Below are 26,653 nucleotides of genomic sequence, written 5' to 3'. Positions count from 1 at the left end.
ATGTCTTTGTTGCTTTTGCATTCATAATTCATTTCTTATTATTAATCAAAGGCGTTTAGTGTTGCTTTGTTAGAGGATAACTGCAATGGAGATCATGCTTCTATATAAGAATCCACAGAGAGGTGGACAGGATGTGGGATAGAGTGGAGTGGAGGTCCGACTTAAGATAAACAATAGAAACATCGCAAGAGACTGCAGAAAGGTCCATCTTTTAATCCAACAAATATCTTTGCATTGCTTATATCTAATTATATTCTTTATGCATTTTTATTTTAAATATGCAGTTATTTCAGAGGTAAACTGTAGCTTTTTAAAATCTTTACTCTGAGTTTTCAGTACTTTATGTTTTTAGATATAACTTATGTCTTTAATGTTATATCCTGAGAGAGCCTAAAACTAAGTGGAAGCTCAGAAAGCTGTGGAATGACCTGCCTCAGCACATCAGACCGGCCTCTTCTCTGACTGTTTTTAAATCTCTTGCAAAATCCCACCTTTTCTCTCTGACTTTTAATGTAAGTGATAGTAATATAAGTGACAAGTGAATTCTTTGTGAAATCAATAGTCTATAAAAACACCTTGCACCTGGCAAACACCTTTTTTTAATCCAATTTTATTGATTTGATTTTGTGAATGTTATTTTCCCTCATGTTTTAGCTGTGTTTTTTTTATCTGTACTGTTTTATGTTTTTCTGTACAGCACTTAACTTTGGTTATCTGTGGTTGTTTTTAAGTGCTTAACAAATAAAGTTGGATTGGAATATTTTATTTCTATGTGGACGCCATGAGGCTTTATCACAATAAAAGTGAATTCAGGGCACTTTAAAGTTGGCTCATATAAATTTTATTAAGAACCGGCTCAGGGATTTTTCTTTATTACTTTCGTACAATAAAACTGATTAAAGATTTAACAGTTATGCAACTGAATTTTGAATTAAATATAAAATTTTAAATAACAGTTTGCTCAAGCAATAAGTATCTAAGGTTTTTTTTTTCTTTTTTTGTTTACTTTTTTACAAGTAGTAACATGCAGATATTGATCACGACTACTGTAATGCCAATGGAAAAATAATTTAAAAAAGTGTTTCCATAGGTATTATAATTTTAATTTGCACCATTTAAAGGTAAACTTCCTATATTCTAAAGTAATGAATTTTCTTCTTTAGGCTTTATGGAAAAAAAAAAAAAAAACATGAAAATTTAGACCGACTCAATTTGTCTGGATTTATCAAGTGTTTATTTAATTAATAGTCATAGTAATGTCACACAAATTCACAAGTGTTTAAGACATGTCTGGCTCAGTTTGGTGTGTGTGTGTGTCTGCAAGTAGGTCTGTGTGAATTCGCTAAAACAGTGCAGTTATAAATAAATGACCACAAAGAGAAGGAAAAGGTAATATTGCAACAGGAAAAATAGATTTTTTTCATTTAAAGAGGACAAAAAAAGAAAAAAAAAAAGGTTGTTCAAAAGAGAACATTTAGCACCATCTATCCCATTATCATATTCAACAAATATCATAAAAATCTCATCTAAAAGCCCCCTACGTAGTATAAAAAAAAGAAAGAAAGATTTCTCAAAACACTTTCTGGAAAAAAAATGTTTTTTTTTCCTTTATCAGAATACAAACACAGCATTCCATTAGTCATCTTCTCTACATGAGCAGTGTGTCTATCTTCTACAGGAAAGGTGGTGTTATATTCAAGATAAAAGATTCGATTCAATATATATCAGGAGAGAAAAGGCAGAGGTTGAGAGGCAAGCACCAGGAAAAACAGCACCCTCCACCGCCACAGAGATACCTCCAAGTTTCAGTTCTTACAAAGCAGTCACCGTGTCCGATCAGGACGAAAAATAAATGTACAATTCGTCCAAAAGGGAGAACATTAATATCCAATAAATAGAGAAAGCATTTTAAATTAAATGTACAATTGCTAAAAGAAAAAAAACAAACAATAACTGCATACTGAAACAGAAGAACAGCACACACCAGATGATGAGTTCTTTTTTTTTTTTCCTGGACAAAGTTCATACAGAGATAGAAAAAAAACAGAACAAGAGACCTGATGATGTGTGACAGCTGAGTATTAATCTCCAGAGGAAATAAAGTATAATTCAATAGAAACAAGATTTACAACAAATACAAGCATCTGGAAAAAAAAAACAACTGACCCCCCCTTTAAAAAAAAAAACCTGCTAAAACCCGTATCTTTTGAAGCATTCCAAACATTTTTAAAATACTTAATGCTTTAGAAAAATGTTCATATCTCTATTATTAGTAATTTCATTTTCTTTCTTTGCTAAATACAAGGCCAATGTGGTATATATCTAGACTGATCTAGTTTAGAAAAACAAATTATATAGAAAAAAAAAAAAAGACAGCACCCCACAAAGTTTTCAAACACCATGTACAAATTCAGTATTCAAGACGAAAAAAAAAAAAATGCGCCATTGAAACGTTTTATTGTCCACAGTTTGTTCAATGGCAGCACCAGCTGCCCCGCCCACGGGGTTTCTGCTTCAAAGCACCATCTGAGTAAACGGGTTTTTTTTTTTTTTAGCGGCTTTTTTTTTTTCTCTTTTGATTCTGTAAACAGTAACAAGTAAACGTATTCAGCTGGCTGATAAGCATTTTCGTAGCAGTAGCAATTCAAAAATAATAATGAAATGGTGGGCCTGAAAAGACTGTCTTTTGTCCTGGCGACGCAGGAGTTTTGGTTATGGCTGAGGAGACGTGGAGGGAGGGCTCCGTCACCGAGAGGACGACGCATGCTAGGAAGACAAACACGCTTAGAGTGAGACGCTTCTTCAAAAAGTGGCAGATAATGTATTCTGAAAAAGAAAATTAATAAATCAAAGCAGTAAAGGTTTGCTTACCAGAATGAAAGAGTCGTATGTGTTCATGAGCTCCTCTATGCGGTACTGCTCCAGCACCACCACGTTGTTCAGGTTGGGGGTCCGCCGTCTGGCGCAGTCTTCACAGTGAACCACATACGTCTTCCTGCTGCTGTTCTCGCACGTCACAAACAGCAAATTGAACACCTCCACCTGTGGCAAGACCGATTCAGTTTTACACACAAAGCAGAGCTGGGCGCTTACAGCGATTCAGTTTAATCAGCCATGTTTGTTCACCCCAAACCTGTTGTTAGAGCAATTATTTTCAGCATATGTGGAAAATGTTGAAAATGAGTAGATTTGACACCAGGTTCTATTTTTAGGAGTAATTGAGTCAAAATTAAAAACCTTTATGTTTAGAATTTCCTTGTACTCTTAAAGTTCAGCTGTTAACTGAGGTATCATTAGTCTTATTTGCTTTACTACCAGCTTTTATTTTCCATTTATCTTTAATTAATTTTACTTTTATTTCCTTTCTTCTGTATAGTTTCATTCATGTAAAGCACTCTAAAATGTTTTTGTACTGAACTGTGCAATACAAATAAACTTGCCTTGTTTCAAGTTAATGTCATATAAAAATGTGTTTGTCTGCAGCTTAATTATGGAGATAACTATAAAAACAATATAGTTTTCTGAATATGATATTTACTGTCTTCTATTCTTCAAACTAAAGCCTCTTTAGAACAATCTGGTATTTTAGAGAACCAAAAACAAGCATTTATTGAAACAGTGTCTTATCGTAGCTCCTGTGGATGTAATTCTTATTTATTTTAAACATGCTGTTTTTGTCTCTGAGTGGACAGGACCTCATTTTTAGTCACTTTTTCCTGAATATTTGAATTATGTAAATTCCTTTATTGTGCCACAATGGGGGAAATTCACTCTCTGCATTTAACCCATCCCCTTGGGGAGCAGTGGCCACCATGGTGTGTGGGGTTAAGGGTCTTGCTCAGGGACCCAGAGTGCAGGGTGTTAGGATCAAACCGGGTACTTGCAACCTTCTCAGAGCACAAGCACACTGCTCTAACCACTAGGCCCCACAATTAATTCACTTGCATAAAACAAGCTTTTTATTCTATCTTAAACAGATTGTTAATACAGCTTAAAGAAAACATAGGTCAAGATGTTTAATATGGAGAGGCAGATCTCCCTCCTCACGAGTACCAAGCAGCAATCCTCTTAAAATGTAAGAAAATTCACTGTTAGTGAATAATGAATACTCACGTCGCACTCATTGCAGTAGTAAGCGGGCTCATCTTTGACCCGACTCTGATAGGAAATCTTCTTCCCATCAGCTACCAGTTGGTCCCGTAGGATCTGGATGTGTTTCATGGACTGCAGCAGGCAGTGTCTGGGAAGAAAAGGAAAAAGGATGAATAAAAAAAAACTTGCATTGTTTCTGAATTACATTTTTTTCTTGCTTGTACTGATATCTGTCCTTACTTGATCATTTTATAGGTGTCTGGATCAGTGACCTTGATGGTGCGGGCCACATTCCAGGAAACATGAATCATAGGAACGATGGACTTGACCTTCTTCACCTCATTCCACTCAAACCTCTCCAGAGCCAGCTGATACTGGTAGCCTGCGGGCGATATCAGGAGCAATGAGACAGGGTTGCAGATGCTATCTACATTCAGCAGCTAGATGGCAGCCTTTTACCGTTGAGAGGTCCCACGTTCCAGGCAATGTTGTTGCACCATCCCACAGCCTGCACCCAGTGGACAGTGCCAGCATTGATCCACACCAGGTCTCCGGGCCGCTGGATGAAACGATAAACAGGGATGTTGGCGTTGTACAGGTCCTCCAACACCGGCCACCAGGACCCTGTCAAGTAGTCCACTCCATGCCTGATGAGATAAGAAAAAAACGTTATAACGGACAGTTTTTTACAGAGATGTTTGGCTGCAAAAGCATCACGTTTTCTTCTTCTACTCACTTTTCACAGAAGTCGTTGATTGCCTCCCAGTAGTCTTCATGCACAGAGAACCACTCACAGTCTCCTGGGCCAATATTGATGTTAACTGAGCAGAAGTTATTATTTTCCTGGTGACCTGTGACACAAAAACAGTGTCTTAGTGGAAATGTCGGTTTATTGACAGAGGAAACTATTTGCTGCCATGTTTGAGTGTCGTTTACCAGGCGTCCTGCTACCGGGAACCTTCATGTAGAGCTGGACGGTGTTCATGCCCAAGATGGTGTGTCCAACATGGCTTAGCATGTTCCCGCTAGAGGCTACGCGCATAAATGCTGGAAGCTTCTGCAGCTCCTGAAGCTGGGCCTTCCACCTGAGCAGAGGTAACAGATGTGAACTTTTAGCTTTGGTTTCATTGCAAACAGCTGCATTTGTACATGAACTCATGGGCAGTGTGAAGAAATTTGATTGTAGCAAGTGTCACCAGAGAGGTGTGTTATTGAGTCAGGCTGACGTGTTGAATCTGCTTACCTCTTTGGATCAGAGAGGTCGATATTGGTCCCAAATTTGATGATCTTCCCAACAGCTTTCTGCTCTCCACTGAGGAAAAAGTTTAGTATTAAAACACATTTCCAAACTACTAAACATATATTACAGTTAAGACCACACATACTTGTTATTCTCTTTGGAGCCATCTTTGCTAGCATCAGCACCAACAGGCGGCTTCTTCTCCTCGTTTTCGTCCTCCTCCTCGCTGCCCTTCTCCTCCTGTAGACTCTCTTGGAAGCTGGAAGCCTGGTACTGGGCATACTTGGCGATGGTGGTGTAGGAGCGACTGCTCTCACAGGGCCAAGTCTGACCGGTGCCGGTGGCATTCCAGTTCTCGTCTGCGGGCTGCTGCACCTGAGTCCTCACCTCAACGGCCTGGTCTGCGCTTGCCTCCACCAGAGACTTTGTGGAAAAAAGTCCCAAATCTTTAAAACAGAGAGAGAGGAAACGTTAAAAATCATTGCATACGAAGTCAATATTTTTGTTATTGGAAGAAATGCCATCAGTAAAACAACATAGAAATAGCTACGACCTCAGGCTAAGCTTAACTTTAGGGGTGCAGGGGGCGCTCCTAAAGACCATCTATGACTCTGCTGTGGCATCAGCCATCTTCTAAGGAGCAGTGGCTTATCTGTAGCTAACATCTCTGTTGCATAATGTCTCCCACCTCATGCATAAAGCGGTTGCAGAGCTGAAGAGCTCCTTCAGTGACAAACTGCTGCACCCTAAATGCACCAGTTAGCGTTATCACAGATCCTTCCTCCCAGCAGCTGGAAGATTTTATAACCATCTCCATTCCCAACAACCTCAATAAGTTGTTACATTCATGCTGATCTTTGTACAGTGTTTGTCTTAGTCAGTTAAACAACATGCGGCTGTCATTTTTGCACACTTCTGGTGTTGCTGCTATTTTTCATTATATCCAATACCCATTAGTGTAAAAATGTCCACAGCTGTTTATTGATTATGTATTCTCTAGATGAACAGTATTTATATTGTAAAAACACTGTAGAGTACAGTATTTTATTCATTTTCTTAACTCAGTCAATTATTCTGTTATTTTTGTACACTTCTTAAGGTCCAAAATTTGTATGACCACTTTTGCTATAATCTTTTGCTGCTGTAACGCCACAATTTCCCCATTATGGGAAAATAAAGGGATTTTCTATTCCATTCTATTCTAAGAAGAATATTTCCTGGGTTCAGTATCTACATAAAGTGTATCCCTCTGTGATTGAAATGGTGTTAAACTAATGTTTGTCCTCAAACTGCAGAGTGAGATATCTGAAATGTGGTTAATTTGTTCGTATGGCTTTTAAGAATATCTTAATATTCTAAAATCAGTATCTGTTGGTAAAGCAGTTGTTTGCAGTTACGGGTTTCCTAACGTACTGAGTCGAAGAGATCCAGCCAGTCCCCTGATGACCGTAACAGGGTTCTTTGGGTCTGTGCAGAACTGCAGCAGAACCGGAGAGAAAGCATCTCTCTTGCTCTCCAACTGCAGAAAAGAAAAAAGAAGTGACATTTAGTGACCACAAGATGGCAGCACATGTAAACTTGACATCACCACAGTATTCAGTTCAAAGAAGAATGAAATGACTATATAGCAGGTTAGATTATAGTGTGTTAAAGACATACGTAGATGCTGGGTGTAGGAGGGTTGAGTTTCTCTCTAGGGATGGGTTCATTTGTGCTTATTATGGGTTTGACGGAGAAGGCTTGAAGCAGATACGATTCCTTAAATTTCCCTTTGATACGAGCCGCCCTGAAATCAAAGAAAATAAGACATTTCTGGATATATTTTTAGATAAAATTGTTAAACAAAACAAAAAAGTAAGAACTTTGCTGAACTTCAACTGAAGTTAGAGCACACTTACTTGCAGGAGCGGATAATTTCGCTTGCAGTGTTCTTGATGCTGATTTTTGCTAGAGGTATTCTCTTCTCCTCCACCTCGGAGGCGATGAACGTCTCTCTGTCGCCGCTTTCCACCTTTATGAGGCGAATCTTCAGTTCCTTGGGCGGACCGTCCGACAGCGCCTTTAACTTCATCAGGTCTTTGGAGCCCAAAGAGGAGCCGCTGTCTGTGCCGTTCCTGTGCTCGGAAGACGTCTCCCCTGAACTGGAGGTCCATTCTACACGCTCCCCAGAAGAGCTACCGTCTTTCCGTTTCTTTTTCTCTGATTCGCAACCAGCCCTGTCCTTCTCAGACTCCCGCCTCTGGAAATTGAGATCCCCCAGGATTCTGCGGTCCTTTTTCTCTTTGTGGCTCTTGCCATCTCTGTGGCGCTTGTGGCCGGAGCTGGACGAAGAGGAGGAAGAAGAGGCGTCGTCTCTCTTCTCTCTGTGCTTCTTCCTTTCCTTTTTGTCTTCATGCTTCCTGCTGCTGTGACCGTGCTTCCTTTTCTTGTCGTTGCGCTCCTTTTCTTTCTCAGGCTTGTGTCGGTACTTGGACTTGCTACGGTGCTCGGGTCGATCGAGCAACTCTCGACGCAGCATGACCTCGCAGCTCTTCCCCAGCTCCTTCAGAGAAGACTCAGAGATGGTGGTCAGTTTGTGTTTATTCTTTATCACCTTGATGGGCTTTATGGTCTTCCTCTCTTCAGGAGAGTTTGGCCTCTCTTCCATCTCCCCCTCGTCCGTCCAGACATCGCTGTCCTCCGTTTTTAGTTTCTTGTCCTCCAGCAGTGACTCAGGGAAGGATTTCTGTTGTGGGACAGCCGGGCTGAATGGTGGGCTTGTCGAATCAGATGTAGGAGAACTGCCTTGCTGCTGACGGCAGATATCGGGGCCTAGTGACAGCGAGGAAGAATATTTGATGCCAACCAGAGCTGAAGGAGGCGGTCTCCCGAAAGGTCCGCCTCGATAGGCATACTTCTGGCTGTCCAGCTCTGTTTTTTTAGCCTTATACATACTGTTCACCCCCGTCTGATGGAGATGGGGTCTTTGGGGTGGCGGAGAACAAGATGGCGTCTCAGAATCCTCTTCAGATTCATCATCAGCTTCGCTTTTGGTCTGCTCTGGGAAGCCGTAGAGTTTGGCCAGGTCACTGTGGCGGTAATTTGTGTTCCCTACTCCCATTTCCATCTTTACAGTTGGCTTTCCGTGGCTCAGAGGAACATGCAGAGAAGCCTTATGGTAGTCCTCCTCTTCCTCGAGGGAAGACGTTCGGCTGCAAGGTGATGCCAGAGAGCCTTGGCGGCTAAGTACAGGGGGGCTGGGGTTAGATCTCAAATCTTCCTGGTGAGGCTGATGCTTAGTGGCTGGGATCAGATCCGGGGCGCACAGGTAGCTCTTGATGGGGTCAGTGCTTGGGATGAAGTTGTGGATGAGACCCGCTGGCTCCTTCTTTTCACCGATAAACATTTCCTCTTCTTTTTCAATCGATTCATCCAGCATTGCCATAATGTTAGCCAGACCGTCAGGGAGCATGGTGGCCATTTCAGAGGGCTCCTCCTCAAACTGAGCGCTGTCGGACTGGGCGCCAGCGTTTTCCGTGCCCCGTTCAGTTGACTGTGTGTTGTTGATCCCCCTGGCAGAGGCAGCGCTTGAGGATAAAGGTGGCAGGGGGAGGCTATCTCTAGAAAATGCCTGATAGAGCTTGGGCGGCTCTCGAATCGCCAAAGTAGGGAGATGGTGGTGGTCTCTATCCCTGCCGGAGTCTTTGGATTGGTTGGGTGCAGCTTGCATTGCTGGGGGCTTGTTGGGATATATGGGCTGGTTTATCCCTGAGGTATCAAGTGTTGATGTGGGATTAAATGCTGCGACGGTGCCGCCGTTGCTCCACATCTCCCTCTGCCGCTGCTTCTCTCTAGCATACTCAGTCTGAGGTGTGAGTGGAGGGGGGCGGAGCCTCTCTGTGGGGTTGCTGGGGGTCTGGGCGGGCGGAGTGGGAGGTACACCACCGCGACTGAGCCAAGGGTACGGAGGAGACGCCTGGGAGGTGGAAGGTGGAGCACCGGAGGGGTTGGCAGGAACGGAGAGGGGAGGAGGAGGGGGCACTGTGGGGGGATTTCCCGAGAGGAGTCTCTCTAGGTTTTCAATAGCAGTTTGCTCTTTTCCTTTAGCACTGCGAAGACTTTCCTCCTTCTTTTGCTCCATCTTCTTCTCCTCTTCAAGTCTTCTCTTCTCCTCCTTCGCCCTCTCTATTTCTCTCTTCTTTCTTTCCTGCCTCTCAGCTTCCTTCCTCTTCCTCTCCTCTTCTTGTCTCTCCCACTCCTTCCTCTTCCTTTCTCGCTCTCTGTTTTCCCACTCTGTCTTCTTTCTTTCCTCCTCTTGCTTCTCCCACTCCCTTCTTTTTCTCTCCATCTCCATTTTTTCCAGCTCTCTTTTCTTCTCCTCTTCCCGTTTCCTCTGCCTCTCCTCCTCCAGCTTTCGCCTTATTTCCAACTCTCTCTTTTGCTTTGCCTCTTCTTTTTTCCTCTCCTGCTCCTCTCTTTCTCTCCTGCGCTGCTCCTCAGCTTGCATATGTCCCTCCAGCTCTGCGTCGAGCTTGTCCAAGACGTCTCCTATTGACTGCGGGGCAGAGGTTGAGGCTTGAGGAGTGGAGAAGGAGTTCGGCTGATGATTCTGTCTGGATTCTTGAGGCGAGGTGTTGATAGAGGGAAGAGTAGCTGGGCAGTATGTCGTTGGGGAACTGGGGACAGGATTTGAATCTCTCCTTGTGATTACACTTTCCTCTCCCCGAGGGGCCCTAAAGGAGAACAAAGGAGTAGAAAATACAGGAGAAGGATGCTCCAGCTTCGGCTGAGCGTAGTATGGCATCTTCTCCTTGGTGGGCTGGGACTTTGTGGATTCCTGGTGTTGATGTTTATGGAGCTCATGGTGAGCAGCCTGACCTCTCTGGCAACCTGGCTGAAGCTGAGCACCTATTTCAGTTTTAGGGCTGTTGGAGCTTTGGGGCTTCGGATCCATCAATCCTCTCCAACTGTTCTGACCTGTGTGGCTGTTCCCAGAGCAACCAGTAGGGGGAGATGTAGACGCTGAAGAGACAGCCATGGTAACTCTGTCTGAGCTGTTGGTGTAGCGGCTGACACAGGAGGACAGGGACATGGGGATGTTTGTTGTGATGACAGGCGTCCGGGTGGGGTTGGTTGGGGGCACAGGGGGGATGACGTGACGGTGATGGTGGGGGGGACCTGAAAGCCGATCATCTATGACCTGATTGTGGCTCTGCTGGGGTTGAGGTAGCAGACCTGGAGGCGTGTAGACCACCGACGCCTGTGGGAAAAAAAAGAAGAAAAACATAAAAGGTTTTGTCATTTTGATCCATTTGTTATTTTAAAAGGAGCAGTTCACACAGAAAGACATTTTTAAGCATGTATTGGTTTCATAACAGATCAAATTTGTTAAACAAAAGGCAGTTTTAAATGACTAGAATGAATTCAAAGTTCTTTGAAATAGGTAACGCATTTGATTTAGTCAGCTTTGCAGAAAGTTGCTTCAATTTAACTTATGTTTAAAAAGTTGGTGAAGCAAGAATTCAGGAATAGACTTCCTGTGTATATCTGTAGACCCTCAACAGAAGATGTAATGACTCACCAGGGAATGACTGCTGGCCCCACTCTGGTATCTCCAAGCCTCACTGGGTCCACGTTGATGCTGAGGTACTGAGGTGCTGCTGACAGGAGGAAGTGGTGGGGGGGCACCCTTGTGTCGTAGCCCAGGGTGAGGCTGGAAGTGGCTGTAAGGCACACTGCTGCCGCTGCCATTTTTGTTGCTGGTTGCAGAAGCGTTTGCTGGTGACGACTGACCTCTTACCCGATGATCTTTGTCTCCTCTGGTTGGAGTAGGTGGCGTTTGGCCCTCGCTGATTGGGCTTCTCTGGTTGTGAAGAGCACGGGGCTCCACGGCCTGGCGGGACGGGCCAAGGTCCAGTTTGGAGCTCGGACTCGGGTAGGAGGAATGAGGGGAATGATGGTTCGCAGCCTGAGGTTGTAGCACATCTTTCTGGAGCTGAGGAGTACATCCCTGGTTGTAGCTTCCAGGAGAAGAGTTTGGAGGAGAGGAAGTGAGGTTTGAAGGGCTGGAGGATATAGGAGAGGCCTTTGAGGTGTAGCTGCACATCCCTTGTTTATTACTCCCCTGATAATCAAGAAGGAAACAATCCACCGTTAATTTACCACAAACGCAGTCCGAAATAAACAGAGAAAAGAAAATTCATTTAGCTGTTCAGACCTGATAATCTTGTGGATGTTTTCTGTCAGAAGTCTGGGGCTGCCAGAGGACGCCGTTGTCCTTATGAATGGGGTTCCAGAAAGCAGGCTTTGGGGGATGGTGGTGAGTTGGCATCTGCGGTGGAGACGGCGACTGGCTAGAAAAATGATGCATCCCTGAGTTGGATACCTAAACAGAGACGGGAACATTATAGACAACTAAAATCTGAGAAAGGTGAGGCGGAGAATACGACCCTACACTGGAGGACAGGAGTTGTAGGTGCTGCGTACCTGATCCGAACTCTTTCTCCTCTTGCTGGGACTCGGGGTGTCCTCGGCTGCCGGATGGGAGGGTATGTGCAGTGATGCGGGAGGAGTGTGTTGGATGACAGAGTGCTCCATCAGAGGAGGACCCGGTCTCTTCAGCTGACCCCCTGGCATCTTCCCTGGGTAGCCTCTCTGCTACGTACAGAAATGAGAGGCTCGCTTATTAACAGGCATATCTGAGAAGATTAACTAGAGCTAAAATCGGGTTCATTTTCTGTCTACTTGGATGAAGAAACAAGGCCACAGCCAATTAGGAAGGCTCCTACCTGGTGCACCTGAGCCCAAATCTCATCTCCCACCGGTGATGGACTCCTGAGATCCTGAAACCCCAAAAAACCCAAAGCAGATGATGAAACAAACAGAAAAAAAAAACAAAGACTAATGTTTCTCAAAGTAGAACAAGTGCGATATGAGTTCCACCCCCTCACCTTCATCAGTGGGTTTGTTCGGTTAGGATGCAGATGTGGGTTGAAAAGGTGTGCACCGCTACCCGTGTAGCCGTTAAATAGACGCATGGCGTGGTCGCTGTGTAGGGACAGAACCGGGTGGGTGTGAGGGGGGTGGTGGGAGTCGAACTGCTGATCCCATACTCTGTGAGGAGGAGGGGGAGGATGAAGATGCTGGGGGGGAAGCCTCTGCTGCTCCCGGTGCATTCCTGGAAACATTGCTGGTGGGAGATCAAGCTTTTCACCTCCTCGCATCGGCCTGAACACGCAAAAAACAAACATAATAGAAAGACTTACACCCCAGTGCTTCAAATAACATTCAATATATAACAGATTTTAATTCTATTATCCATCTGTAATCAAGTAGAGGCTTTGCACATCTTAAACAGTGTGTTTAAGCATCTCTGTTCAGTGTAGGTTGAAAAGTCAAAGTGAAGATCAGTATAAGTAGGGCCCTATAAAATTAAATTTTTTCCCAAATTCCGTTTTTTTCATTTAAATTTTAGAAAATACAGTTTTTTCCATTTTAATTTTTGTGAATTCAGTTTTTTTTTTACCCTTTACTGTTATTTCAGTTGTAAAAATAATGTGCTTTTAATGTTAATGATTAAAATGTACACAAATAAAATAGGAATGACCTTAAATTTATTGAGGTAAAAAAACACATTTACTCAGTACTTTTACTGCATGATGCAACATAACACTGCACTCTAAGTACTAACAAAATATTAATGGTTATGAACCAATCAATTAGCTTTTTCCAAGTTAAAAAAATAAAATGGGACCTCTCAATTTCAGAATTATAAAGTATTTCATAAAGAATCATATTTTCCAAACAGTAGATTAAAGTGCATAAAAAAACAAGGCAAAATACAGCAAGTATGTAAGCAAGTGTTGCTCAACTTTTTCGCCGAAAGCGGAGCTGTGGAGAGCCGCTTTGCCATTTTTTTTAATGTTTTGATGGGGGAGGGTGAGCGGAAATGATGGAGTGGGAGAGGTTGTGTTGCCCAGATTTGCGTCCCCAGGTGTGCATTTCCCCCCCTGACGTACGTTCTTCTCCCACACAAAAACAGAATTTCATGTCAAATGTAGAAATTCCGCGTTAATTTGCCAATCCCGCGATTCCGTCCGCGATTCCGTGATCGCGGAAATTATAGGGCCCTATATAAGTGGTTTAGATTCTGACCTACGCATTTACAAACCCCATTCAGATGAGATTCCTGAAGATATGAAATAATAAAATCAATAGCTGCAAACCTCAGCCCCGACTCAGCGATCAGGCCTACGCTGATATTAGCCTCTATACTGAAATTTTTTCACAATTACTTTAGTTTATTGCAACAAAAGTGATCCAGTAAATATATTACCTGGTTATTATTGTTTATTTTTAACTACTTTAAAACATCAGTCAGTTTTAATGATGTGTTGGCATTAAATAGTGAAAAGTGGAGGTGTTTCTTTCCAACTACTGTCAACAACTTCAACAACTTCAAACTTCTGTTTGAAAGTGCAAAACGTCAATAACTTAAGTGGCCGTCATTAAAAAGAGATCTTACCCGTTACTTAAGTATTTACTGTGATGGTTTAAACCACCTAGTGCTGCTGGAGGTAGATGGGGAAGCTGCGGTTGGTTCATTGCAGGCGAACACCTAAATGAGGACAAGGAGCAATGAATTTAATCCCAATCCTAACAGACAGGCTAAAATTCTGCATCAAATTTTATGTTAGAAAGACGAACAGGAAAAAAAGCTGACTGTATCAATCTGACCCATCTATTTTATTTTATTGTTTCAACAAACCAACTGCCAAATCTAACAGAAAAATAATAAACTCTGCGTTATTGTGGCGCCAACTGTCTGCTTTAAATCCAACACTGTTTGCTGTGGATGCAGTTACTGAGGGAAAGAAATCTGACGTTTGTTATTGTTGAGATGTTAAAACCTTAAGTTAAAACCTCAAGGATCTTTATACAGTGCGTGGTAACGGTGCCACAGAAGTAAGAGAGGAAGAAGAGCAAAGAATCCAGGAGGGGAAAAAACGAGGATATGTGTGGATTGACGACAAAGGGATCCACAGGAACACAGAGCAGGAGCAAAGACAGTTGGTTTCAAATAATCTATTGAGCTTTGCTTGTATCATAAAGCTTTCTTTGGGTATGTATAGAAATCGCCCACCACTGGATCCTGATTCATAACCACTTTGAGCTGCGCTGGTCGTTCAGCAGAACAGCTTAAAGAAAAATTTCACTAGAGGAGGAAAAACTTTGTTCCCAGATCCAAATTCCAACTTCCCAGATAAAAAGCTTAAGATTAAATCCCTTAGCTGCGAGTAAAGGTCAGAGCTGGCAGATTGCAAAACGCTAAGTGCTGTGTATGCGTTGTCTTGGTTACAAACCTGGCAGGTGGCTGCCAGGCGCGGCCGTTCACGGGAGGCCATTGCCCCCGGTTGAGTCCGTCCAGAGGGAAGGAGTCCCGTGTGCCTCGGCCGCTTAACTGCTCAACTGCGTGATGCATCCAGCCTGGGATTTACAAACATCCACCTCATTAACAAACACACACAGATACACCCCTCCAAAACATTTCTGTCTCTATTGAATTTAGATCAACATGACCGTTACTCACCAGACTAGCTGTGTCCGTGAAGCCCTCCACTGCAGCACAGAGGGGGCCTCACTCCAACACTGAGAGAATCTGCTACGTCCGACTCCCCTGACTTCTGCACCAGGAGCCTAAAAGCCAACAGGCTGCAGAGAGAGAAACAGAGGAGCCTGTGTGAGGCTAACAGAGACTCATTGAAAAGTCAACAAATGCCACGGGCTCTCTCCATTATATGGAGTAGCTACAGAGAGACCGTGTTGTGTCAGCTGAGAGGGGATGGGGTAAGAGAGACCCACAGGGGCAGATTAAATCCTGAAGATATGCAATGGCGACATTTCTCCTCCTAATAAAGCTCAAGTTAGATTTTTTCCCTTTGTCTGACACTGGTGTTATATGTTTGAGCCACTAGGAGGCAGCAGTTAGTTTAAATAGTGCAAATAGGGATTCTTTTTTAGGCCCAGATGGCTCAGTGGAGAGCTCACCTAGGAGGACGGATCTGGTGCTACTGTAATCCTAAACATGGAGGTTCTGATAGCGGGGAGAGACCAAGAGTGAGAGGCTTTGGTCACGTGCCAAGAGTGTGCAGCACTGGAAACGAGCCAAGCTGCACAGTGGCATCAGGCCTGTGCTCCTGTAGAGAAGCCTGGTCTCTCTTTTAACTGGATCTTTGTGTGTGTGTTATGTGCATACACTAAAGTTTAATCTCATTACGGCAGGCGTGATAGAGATGAGGAGGGGGGGGGGCAAGCAGCGACAGACGGTCTGAACAGGATGGCAGGATAGATTAAGGAGAAGAGATGGAGCGGAGAGTGGGAAGAGTGCCATGAAAACACCCATACACCTTCCCTCACACACAAAGGAACACAGCGGAGGCGGAAACGGAGAGAAGATAGAACTCCATAGTTTTTTTGACGCTGTAGAGTTAAAATACACTTGACACGAAATAAAAATCCAGAGGAACCGCAGACTATAGACACAATGACGCTTCAGTATAGAAGTTATTCCTGATGAGAAATGCATGCAATGTTAACCCCTTTAATCATCACATGACGTGTCAAATGGCGCCTTAGCTCATTTTCTAGAAAGTCTCAAGGCATGCTTGTGTGCTTACATTGAGGCTGCAAGAGAGAGTATGATTAATAGCTGATAACAGGAAGGTGGGACACATTAGAAAAGTAGCAGTTTAACCATTTTGATTCTTGCAATTTCTGTCATGAAACATGCCGAGTATGGAGCTTTGGAGCCTTAGGGAAGGGTTTACATTGTCTAAGAAATACATGCAGTCTGCTGCTATTGGAATGCACTTCCTGCTATGTTAAAAAGAAAAGAGACTGCTTAAAAGAGAATAATCCACAACTGTTTTTGTCTAAAAAAAAAAGAAAAATCTATTTTACATTGACTCTAATTTCTAAAATAATCGACGCATCTAGGTTTACAATAAACCCCCCAAAAACTTTAATTTGAAACGAGCAATTGGATTCCTTTAGCTGCCTTTCTATGAAGAAGTTCGAAACACTGACTCACTGAGGGTTACTGCATCAGTTGGAGTGTATCAGATACACAATGAGGCTGTGAGTCACTCCTATTGCTCAGCAGAGCTCAGCACTCTTCCACTATTCTTCCCAAATTAGCCCGGGACATGCGTATTATGTTCCTCCTACCAGTTCCTCTCCTCGTCGTTCCTTCCTTCCACCAACTCGGGGCGTCTCTCTATTTAAAGCCTACTAGCTCCACACACAGACACATAAACAGGCCGCAGTCTCTATCTCATCCACTCCACACCGCAAAAGGATCAGGCTCCACCAGACACCGCTGTGGGGCCAAGATAGGCTGAAGTTAACAGTCAAGGCCGCACTGAAAGCAAACACTCCAGCTGGGCTCACCTTTCAGCGTTAGCACCGAGTTATTGATTCACAGTTCTGTTAAATCTCCTCTTCAGCTGCCAATCATCTCTCTGGTTTCTCCTTCAGACCTGGAAAACAGAAAATACTTTGTTGTCAAGCTGTCATAAAAACAGCATGAGGTCAGCAGGAACATTGAGGTGCTCTAGTCGGAAAAAGGAGACGGGAGAGTTAATCAAAAACGTAATTTTATCCAATATTGGATACATTTTCACAGTCTTAACCACATTTGTGGTAAAGCAGACTTTTTTAGAGAAGCTGTTCAGTTTAATTGTGCTGCCCTGCATGGTGGGAACTGAGAGGGTTCTATGTTTTTAGGAGCCGTTATTTCTAAACTCTAGAGCAGTCACTGACAATGGCAAATTCATTATAGTGGCTGCTGTCCAGGAAAAGTTTGACATAACGACTTGGATTAAATAAAAAGGATTAAAACTTCTTCCACCTTTAGCTAGCTTAGCAAAAGCACTAATCGGAGGTTCAACTTGCTGGCAAATGGGAGTTTCGTAGCTCTTGGGGAGTTCTCACGGTTATTCTGAAAAAGGTTTACATGCCACCAGCGAAGACTAAAATTCTTCCCTTTTTTTATATTTCTGTGACTTTTTCTTTTTAAAGCTTAATTAAACAAACATTTTATTTCTAACATGGAGGACATGCAGTAATTAGTTTGTGAATTAAAAAGCTAGTTAATTGTGATTCCACGCCAAACGCACTGCAAAAACTATCTAAAAATTTGTAAAAATGTCTTAAATTAAGTGTATTAACCCTTAATTTGAGCATATAAGATGATTTGCCAATGGAGTGAGTATTTTTACTCTTAAAATAAGGTAATTAGATATTATGCACTTGATATAAGACAATGCAATTGTTTTTTCTTATTTTAAATGTAAATTGTCTTGTTCCATTGGCAATGTGTCTCACTTACATCCGTAATTCAAGACAAAATGCACTTATTTTAAGAAAAAATGACTTATTTTTTGCAGTGTGATGATCTACCAGAGCAGGTTGTGTGTTATTCGATTGTAATATAGATGGGTGATGAAATTGAGAATATGAGATGGTATTGTTTGGCTACCATGATCGAGGTACGCAAAGGATTGAAAAGGTTACAGTTGGAAAAGTGCTGTTTTTCACAACATCCATTAAGAAAAACAACAGTCAGCTCTCTGCAACATTAAAAACAAGGCAAAAAATTTCATACTCCAAAAACAATAAACTGGATCAAACAGGAGGTGAAGGGTTAAAAACCAAAAAGCCAGTAGGGTGACCCATTGGAATTCTTTCCTCACACAGACACAATGGTGAGACAAACTGAGCAGGAAGAGTTGAGCTGGCAAAGTCAGCCATGAGACGTGAGGAAACAATCATTTAATAAAACACAGAGTGAAAGGGAGAAAAATAGCCAGTAGACCAAAGCACTGAGGGCGAACGGGGACACACCGACCAGGCTATAATTACATCCTCTACAGAGGCTGTGTGTTTTATGTGTTGCGACCAAACAGTCTACTCCAGTTGCTATCCTGGCTGTTTGCTCACAGCTACACAGAAAGAAGAGTGTGGGAAACTCAAGTCCCCATGAAACGAGAGCGTTCGTAGACGTGAAACCATGGTGTTAATATTCCAGCTCAGGTTTTATCACCTCAGTGACACCACCTACAGGACAATCTGTGAGCAACCGCATCATCGTTACTCGGTTCAACTTTTTTTTTTTGGGGGGGGGGGGGGGGGGAAACCCCACCTTCTACCCCACCAGTGACTCAACACTCTGGAAAAGGGCTTCCCCGAAAAGCGTCCGACCTAAAAACTCCGCCTCTTTACAGTCAGGTGACCGTGGGCGTGTTTCTGCTTCACTGCTGATGCGAGAACAGTGGGAATTTTCTGCTTTTTTTTTTTCGCTTCTTCGGACTACGTGATGTCATTTCTGCTCCGCTCACAGCACAAGGCACATCAAGAGGGTTTAGATACACTAACAGGATGTGATGAGCCACGAGGAGGGGGGTTTCAAGCCTGCGAGACGGAAATTAAACCAACAAAGTGCAAGTTAATGACTCAAACAATCCAAAAAGCCACAACACAAGTTTGAAAGTGATGAATTCGAGAATAAAAGTTATTACTTTCACTTCTAACACAATAGTTGGATCATTTCAGTGAGCAATCTTAAAGAAATGTAAAGGAATTATAAAGAAATTTGTCCACTTTTTAAGTAAAAAAAAAGAATTTCCCCCAAAAGATACAGTATGTTGGAGAAATCCCCCCCCCAGAAAATGATGTCATACATCAAAGAGCTCTTCCTGTCAACACCCTCAAGTGGTGCGCTTGCAAATCATTTCCCCCCTAAAACATCAGCTGGAAGGGGAGGCGTAGCCGAGAAGGGAAAGAGAAATTCAGAAATGCAGAACTGAATCCCAGGTCTGTACAGGTATGTCTGCTCCGCCTTCGCTGCTTGGAGAGCAGAAGAACAAAACTGTTAAAACAAACATAAAGTCCTGATTTTAGCCCGCCCTGTAGACCAGATAAGAGCGAGCGGGGCGGTGACGACACTAGCTGGGAAAAATATCCGTCTGTGGGAGAACGCTGGCTGCGATTCTGTTTTTATCCTCCCCTGTGATACAACTGCTAACGTCAGCCGTACTTTGGTCAGCCACCATGATGCCAGGGCTATCAGGCACAGTGCTCATCACAGACCGTGACGAGAGATTGTGTAACAGTTAGTGGAGAACCAGTTCGATAGTGAACAAGCAGATTAGGCTCTGGGAAGAGGCAGGAGAAGAGTCCTTGGAAGCGGAAAGACCAAGATTGGGTCTTTTTCTCTGCTTCTCTCCTCATCTTCTTCCGCCCTCCCTCTCGCTCTCTACTCCAGTTGGCCATTACATAATCGGTCCCAGATAGAGATCGTGTTCTGGAGGGAGCACCAATCCTTTCTCTCTCTCGCTCCCTCACATCCGTGCCTTTATTTGTTTGTGCGTGAAGGAACGTCAGCACATGCCGATCCCAGCCGGTGATGTGGGCTAACTAACTTCCATCACGTCTGCCTCTTTAAACACACGCACACTCATTAAAAAAAAGAAAAAAATCGGGGGAGATCCGGTGCCAGTGACGACACTCGAGGGTCAGATGAGGATACAAAGCTAACTCCATCTGCTTGGAAGCAAATGAGCTGAGCTCTTTATTTTATTTTGCAACATCTGGGCTGATGGTTTAGAAATGGGTCAGTGGGCTGCTTCTAATAGACGCAGATGTGGAGAGATCGGCCTCTGGTGTACATGACGTTACAGAGAAGGGAACTGAGCTCAGCGGGTAGAGGAAACTGTCGTCCACACCACAGGAAGTAGGCCTCCCTGAAGGGGTATCAAAGAGCGACGCTTCCTGTTTAAAAAGATTCTCTTTTCTTTGTGCTACTTTCTTTTTCTGAGTAATACCTACCTTTACGGATGCGTGAAAAAATGAGCTAAAAATTGCTCGAAACACAACTAAGTGATCACTGTCGTGTGAGCAACAAGTGTGACTCATTCAAATCTTCCTCAGCAAAAAAAATAACAAAAAAACAAGGTGATTAGGCGACAGTGACTCCTTGGTACTCTATCGGCCTCTTCGCCGGCTTCTGGTAAACATGAGCCACACATTTTCTGTTTTTCTCATTTTCACAGAAAGTCAATGGAAAGAGTTTAGTTCCTATATCAGCCTCGCAAAAACAACATCTCTTCTTCGCCATTTCAAAAAGACAGTGACTCAACTTCAGGCAGAAAAACAAAAGCACAGCAGCAACAATTCTTGATGAAGCAGCGGCCGTTGAGAGGACGTGGGTGATGGATTGACAGACAGACAGCGGCTTCATCTTGTTCCCCCAAAAAGCCCCCCGACTTTCCACTTTTTATTGGAAGAAACAGACCTACCAAAAAAAAAAAAACCCCTCAAAGTAGAGCGTCTCCAGGTGCAGCTGAGTCCAAATCCACTCAGAATTTCTCAGAAACGAACCAAACATTGAGAGTTTTGTCCTTCCCGACAGTTACCAGGGGAACAGGCTGCGACTTTACTTTCTTCAGAGAAAAAGAGAGAGGAATCTATTCATCATCTGGGTTTATACGAGGTCTTTATGATCAACATGTTTACAGTGACACAGGGACAGACTGACTAAACACACACACCGACTAAGTCTCCTTATTTTCCCCCTCTTCCTACCCTGGACTCATAATATGGCTCATCAGCAGGCTGTGTGTGGGCCAAAACACACAAAATAACAGGGATAGGTTTGTGTGAGGGAGAGCCTCATCACACATAATACTCCACATAATGACAGCATGAGCTCAGCTGGCTGTGCAGCGTTTTATTTAGAGCACCCTCCTCCTCCCCAATCGCATGCGCCGCAATCGTCCATCAGAAGGGCCGTGACGCAGGCGAACCCGTTTTGTTATGCCGGTACATTTAGTCTAGAAAACATCCAAGGACCGTTTAGAGATTCCTCAGATACCAGAGTCTGTCGCCGGCGGTTCCTGGAGGCAGATTGTACACAAATCTCCAGCTGAGATATTACTTATCCGGCAGCCTCTGTGGCAGAGCGCAGGGTAAAATGAGGTGATTCGAATTCTTTCCAAGGTGTTAGCTTATTAGGAATGAGTCACGTAACCCCCGCACCCCCTTTCCGCCGTGGCATCCGCACCATCATCAGTGGAAGAGAGCCAGAGATAACAAAGCATGGGGGAAAAACCTTCCCCTTCGCTCTCACTCTCAATGTAACAAGCAGAATATAAACACAGCCCCCCCCCCTTAACACTCCTACACATGCCTTTATGTCTCTGCTGAGCAGAACGACTACTGGTGATGTAAACAAAAAACCTTGTTAGCTAGGGATGGGAAATACACTTTTCAAAGTTTTAGCGCCAATGAAAAAGAATGTTTTTGTCTTTATAAAACTTGAACACAAGAGCTTCTCTAAAACTGGTACTCAGACCTTTTTTTCCTTCCTTTTTCTCACAGGTTTAGGGAAGTTGACAGTTATTATAAATTAAATAAAGGAATTCTTCAAGGTTTACAAAAGCTTAAAAATACTTATCAATTTTTCTTGTAAAGCTCAAAGTTTTTCCAATACTTCTAGGGTGTGGAGGTTTAACTACCTAGTGTTTTGCAGCAGTACCCTGACTAGAAGAGCAGATAGCCCTACTTACCAATAAATATCAGTTTGTTATACCTCTTTTTTTTATAGATTTCAACAGGTAGAAGGTGTTAAATGTGCTAAAGCATCTTCTAACATATAACATCTTCACCCAGGTGTGCTAGCATTCCAAAATCAGCCATCTAACAGGTCATAGAGGAATTCCACCCATCGTTAAGAAACTACTTCTTCATGAAACCAGCCTGAACAGATAAAAAAAGGCTGATCTGGCAGTTTTGCCAAGTTCCCATGCTAAGTTTAGGCTTGTATGCTCACTGAGAGAAACTGAAAAAGGCTTTGATTGACTCCTTTTAAACTTCCAGACTGTGTGCTGATGCCCAAGCGATGGGGAAATTCCTCATTGACTCGCCAACATAAAGGAGAACTTGTGCTTTAACTCCTGTGCTCATTGGGTTCTGTCCTACCCAGCTTTACGTGACTCTTCAAAGCGGCACCCCTTTTTACTGGAAAAGGCAGTGAAAGCTTTGGTGTGACACTGACAGATGTTTCATCACAACATCCACTTCCCCCAAACAGGTTTCACTTTGAAACACTCTGGTTTTGTTGTGAGACGAGGGCAGGGAAACGGGTACTTATTCCAAGCAGACGAGAAGAGGTAGTAGAGTAAGCACTTCAAGTTATCCACTTACATATATTCTTCTTCCACTTATAAATACAGGTGTGGATTTCCAACTACAGCATTTTCTAAGTTTCTTGCAAAACTTAATTCCAATTTCCAAAAACTAATTCCAATTTGTTTCTAGGCATAACAAAAACCACAACATTCAGGCTAATTAGCATTAACCACTAAACAGTCAAACGGACCAGGAATTAGATGTATTTGATGCTGGTAAATGTATTCTAAATAAAAATGTGTCATATTAGACAGAAATGTGTTTTTTAGTAAATTCTTTATATCAATTATCTAAAGTGAAAGTATAAAAACCAATAATAATGACTCATTTACAGCTGATTATTTGAGGGGTACCACAAGGCTGTGTGCTCAGCCCCTAAATGTTTTATATTAATGATAAATATAAATCCTTTTAATGTATCAAAAGTATAAAACTCTCTTTCATTGCAGTTTATCACATATGATGTATTGTTCTGTATAGAATAAACCTTTATGCATTCTATTTTCTGTATCTAATAGTCCTGTATATATAAAAGTAGGGAAAAGAAGTACAAGAACTCATAAATAATAGTCTCTTTCCAAACTACTAAGAATGAGAATCAATCAAATAAGCAAAATGGTGAAACGAGGTAAATAAAAATACATAATAAAGATCTCTATATCTTTTTGTACATTTCTCTTCATCTGAGGTGTACTGTCACTTTAAGGCTCATTGTAGAGTCGTTGGTAGTAAAATGGGCGGGGATTGTTCATTCACACGCGCTCCTACTGAGATCACGGGACAAGCAGGGGCGGAGTGGAGATGAGAGCGAGTGGATGACTTTTTACAGCCGCAGACTTCAAAAGGAGACAAAAAGAAAAACTTGCTGCCTTTTTCCATGCCAATCGATTGAGTGATAGGAAGTGAGCCATCAAAGACCCCATGCTGGCACACTTTACTGATTTCTGACCTCTGCTCCTTTTTTATTATAGGCAATAAAGTAGCTTATAAGCCCCTCTGAATGCTCCCTTCACTGCAGCTGGTTTAAACCTGCATGCCTTATCTTTGGATAATTACACATTAGGGAGGGAAGATAAACTATTAACATCACAATTTAAAAAAAGTAATGAGGAAGAAAAAAATAGTTACTTTTACCACCAAAAAAAAACTAAAGGGAACATTTGTTTAACCCTTTATAGGGCAAGTTACTATTTTTGATCACCTACAAATGGAGTCCCCTCGGTCCCTCAGGGAGGTCTAGAAACACAAGATCTATATCCACCCATTCAGCAAAGATACTGCTACATGGCTGTACATCTTTTTTTGACATTTGACCAATTAGATGAGCCCTTGGATGATATATTACCTACTGGAAATTAAGTTGAAAAAAAGGTAAAAAGTTAAAAAGTAAAGAAAAAAGGTAAAAAGTTCATAACAAGTCAAGGAAAAAAGAAGTAAAAAATTTAATAAGCCTAGTTAAGAATTATATTTAGGTTTATAAACTAAAAAAATGTCAGTGCCAGTATCAGCATTAATGCCTCTAAGGTTATGTTGTACCAAAAAAAAAAGTGTTTTCATGAATTTCTTAAAAAAGCACTTTGGTGATTCTTGTTATTACGCTGACATTCATCTTTGCTATCAAAATGTTAAAAAAGGTAATAAGGTCTTGCCCTGGAATACCCTATAAAGGTTTAATATATTTTTTAAACAAATCCGTGTGTAACTTTCTGATGATTTTGTGGCATCTTTGCCCATCAGATGAACATATTGTGAAAAAATAAAAATCAAGAGGTTCTAAAATCCCATTTAGGACTTTTAAAATAACTAACTTAAAAAAAACAAGTGGTCAGACACTCTGAAACCTCATGGACAGCCATCCCATCCCCCCTTCTTCTTTTTTATAAGTAGTAAGGTGATGCAAATCACTTCCTTTCAGTCAAGCTCTTTGTGTACCTAAGGACTAACTGAGGGGGGTGATGGGGGTCCATTCACTTTATACGGCTGGTGACCTCAGTGATCCTTCCAACCCCCCATCCAGCCACATAAACACAAAGCACATAGATCCTCATGTCTTCCAGCGGCACGCGGTGTTGTCCCACAATAACATGGGATCCATTTATTCCCCCATTCATATCGTCCCACCGTGCGCATGCGCAGAAACGCTACTACGAACTCTTCAGCTGTAGAAGGAAAACAAAACCCGTTCTAAACCAAAGCAGAAATTCTGCTCGAGAAATTACTCAGATCCAACTGCAGAGACTCAACGACTCCGGTAAATGTGACTTCGTGGTGGATGTGAATTATGCATCCACGCGTGGGATCAAAGAAACACCTGTGGTTTTTTTGGAGGATTAAAAAAAAATTCCCCCACCTAAGTAGTTACAATAAGTTATACTCACCAATTAAGACTAATAGGTAGATTATTATTTAATGAACTCACCGTGATTGTCCGGATTTTAAAATATTTCCACTGAAACTGGTGGAGTTAAATATCCGCAGAGTGGTATCCTAAGTTTAGAAGAGCTCCGAGTCAGCAGCCGGCTGGGAAAGAAAAAAGAAAAGAAGAGCACGGCGCTATAATCCTTTATATCAGCAGCTTCCTCTTCCAAACAGTCCAGAAACAGGAACCGTAGGTCGGATATACCGCTCCAAAGAGGCTCTTTCTTCTTTATTCACCCCTGTTTGTGTGTAATTTCAGTCCGTTTTGCCTCTCTGTAGCCGTTTGGCGTCGAGCTCTCCTTCCCTCTTCAGCTCTGCTCTCCTGCCGCAGACACACAGCGCCGCTTTAAAGAGACACGCTAGCAGGTGACGTCACGGGCCTCACCGGAATTCCCTGAGAGCTCGAGCTGTCACGGTGCCGAGCAGCCGGTAGCGGAGTTGATCTTCCTCCGCTTCCTTCTCTCTCTCTCCCCTTACACAAACTTTAATCACCTCCACACATCCAGGCCGGAGTCGTGACCGAGCGCTGGACTCCAGGAGAGCCCGGTTTCTGTTTCCGTGCCTCGGCTCAGTCTATTTTTAGACCAAGAAGACCGTGAAAGCAGTCTATGAAATTCACTATAAATAGATTTAGGGTTAGATACCTTCTGGAAAAAAAATACTATTAGGAATACTGACACCGTAGCTTATTCTCAATATTTATTTTATAGCTCTTAGGACTTACTTTTCTGAACAATTCAATTCAGTCTAATTATATAAACTCAAGGAACTTTACAGTTCACCAGATAAAACAGTCAAATTGATTCAAAGTTTTCTATCTAAGGAAAACCAGTTGATTGCATCAACTCATTGACTGGAATACAATCCCTCACACTAAGCATGCTTGTAGCGACAGTGGAGAGGAAAAACTCCCTTTTAACAGGAAGAAACCTTCAGCAGAACCAGGCTCAGCTAGGCTAATATGGAAAATATCCACAGACAAGTCAAAACATTATGACCACCTTCCTAATATAATATCACGTTTATTAGCTTGCCAAACGGCCCTGACCCACCAAAGCAGGAGGGGGTGGGGGTGGGGGGTGGGGGGCTGGGGGTTTCATCCTCTGAAAAAAACGCAACTTTTAGTTAAGGATGAAGACCAAAAGGCAGAAGTAAGACTTGATTCGAAATTAACAACATATATTTGCTTATGTGTATTGCATCCTTTCCAGTGATTATTTGGTACAAAAATTTAGTTTTTTACTGATTCTGTAAAATAACTTTTTTTTTCTTCCCTCTTAAATTAATCCTAACCCCCTCTGCCTTTCCCAGTCATTTAATTTCATTAATTGTTATTTATTTATTTCATTATTTCACTATGCGCAACAACATGCTCATGTGTAATAATTGTAATTTGGCACTCAGCAGCATTGTAAATGGTCAATTATTATACTGTCAATTATTTTAGTCTCATTTTACACTGCTTATATGAAAAGGGTGTAATTTTACAGTGTGGATTGTAATTTTAGTATTTTTACTTATTTTACTCTGTCTTTTTATGCTATAATTTATTTTGCTCTGTTGTACTTACAATCTTATTTTTCTCTCTTCTGTAAATGGTTGAATTGCAAGAATTTTTTATTTTTTTATTTCTTTTCAAGGGATTAATAAATAAATTCTGATTCTGATTTCAGTCTC

The 26,653-nt window shown here is 42.4% G+C and overlaps 1 protein-coding gene across 1 annotated transcript in view; it reads right to left on the bottom strand.

The window, feature by feature from the left end:
- Positions 1-1,211: 1,211 nt before the first annotated feature.
- The window catches only part of kdm6ba (lysine (K)-specific demethylase 6B, a), a 63,157-nt gene continuing 37,715 nt past the window's right edge, over positions 1,212-26,653 (bottom strand). The window contains exons 3-23 of the mRNA XM_038279119.1: positions 16,760-16,848; positions 14,901-15,022; positions 14,674-14,797; positions 13,836-13,928; positions 12,254-12,538; positions 12,100-12,142; positions 11,798-11,968; positions 11,529-11,696; positions 10,893-11,435; positions 7,231-10,571; positions 6,992-7,118; positions 6,746-6,851; positions 5,478-5,778; positions 5,336-5,404; positions 5,029-5,177; positions 4,829-4,943; positions 4,552-4,739; positions 4,333-4,474; positions 4,114-4,240; positions 2,872-3,042; positions 1,212-2,766 (exon numbers count right to left, since the gene is read on the bottom strand). Coding sequence (XP_038135047.1) covers positions 2,746-2,766; positions 2,872-3,042; positions 4,114-4,240; positions 4,333-4,474; positions 4,552-4,739; positions 4,829-4,943; positions 5,029-5,177; positions 5,336-5,404; positions 5,478-5,778; positions 6,746-6,851; positions 6,992-7,118; positions 7,231-10,571; positions 10,893-11,435; positions 11,529-11,696; positions 11,798-11,968; positions 12,100-12,142; positions 12,254-12,538; positions 13,836-13,928; positions 14,674-14,792 — 6,279 coding nt within the window. The 5' untranslated portion in view covers positions 14,793-14,797; positions 14,901-15,022; positions 16,760-16,848 and the 3' untranslated portion in view covers positions 1,212-2,745. The remainder of the gene's footprint in view (positions 2,767-2,871; positions 3,043-4,113; positions 4,241-4,332; positions 4,475-4,551; positions 4,740-4,828; positions 4,944-5,028; positions 5,178-5,335; positions 5,405-5,477; positions 5,779-6,745; positions 6,852-6,991; positions 7,119-7,230; positions 10,572-10,892; positions 11,436-11,528; positions 11,697-11,797; positions 11,969-12,099; positions 12,143-12,253; positions 12,539-13,835; positions 13,929-14,673; positions 14,798-14,900; positions 15,023-16,759; positions 16,849-26,653) is intronic.

The sequence above is a fragment of the Cyprinodon tularosa genome, unplaced genomic scaffold (genome assembly GCF_016077235.1).
Source record: "Cyprinodon tularosa strain WSP-4 unplaced genomic scaffold, ASM1607723v1 ctg148, whole genome shotgun sequence".
Classification (NCBI taxonomy): Eukaryota; Metazoa; Chordata; class Actinopteri; order Cyprinodontiformes; family Cyprinodontidae; genus Cyprinodon; species Cyprinodon tularosa.
The sequence above is the reverse complement of the archived record's forward strand: the minus strand, read 5'-3'. Positions and strand labels throughout refer to the sequence as shown.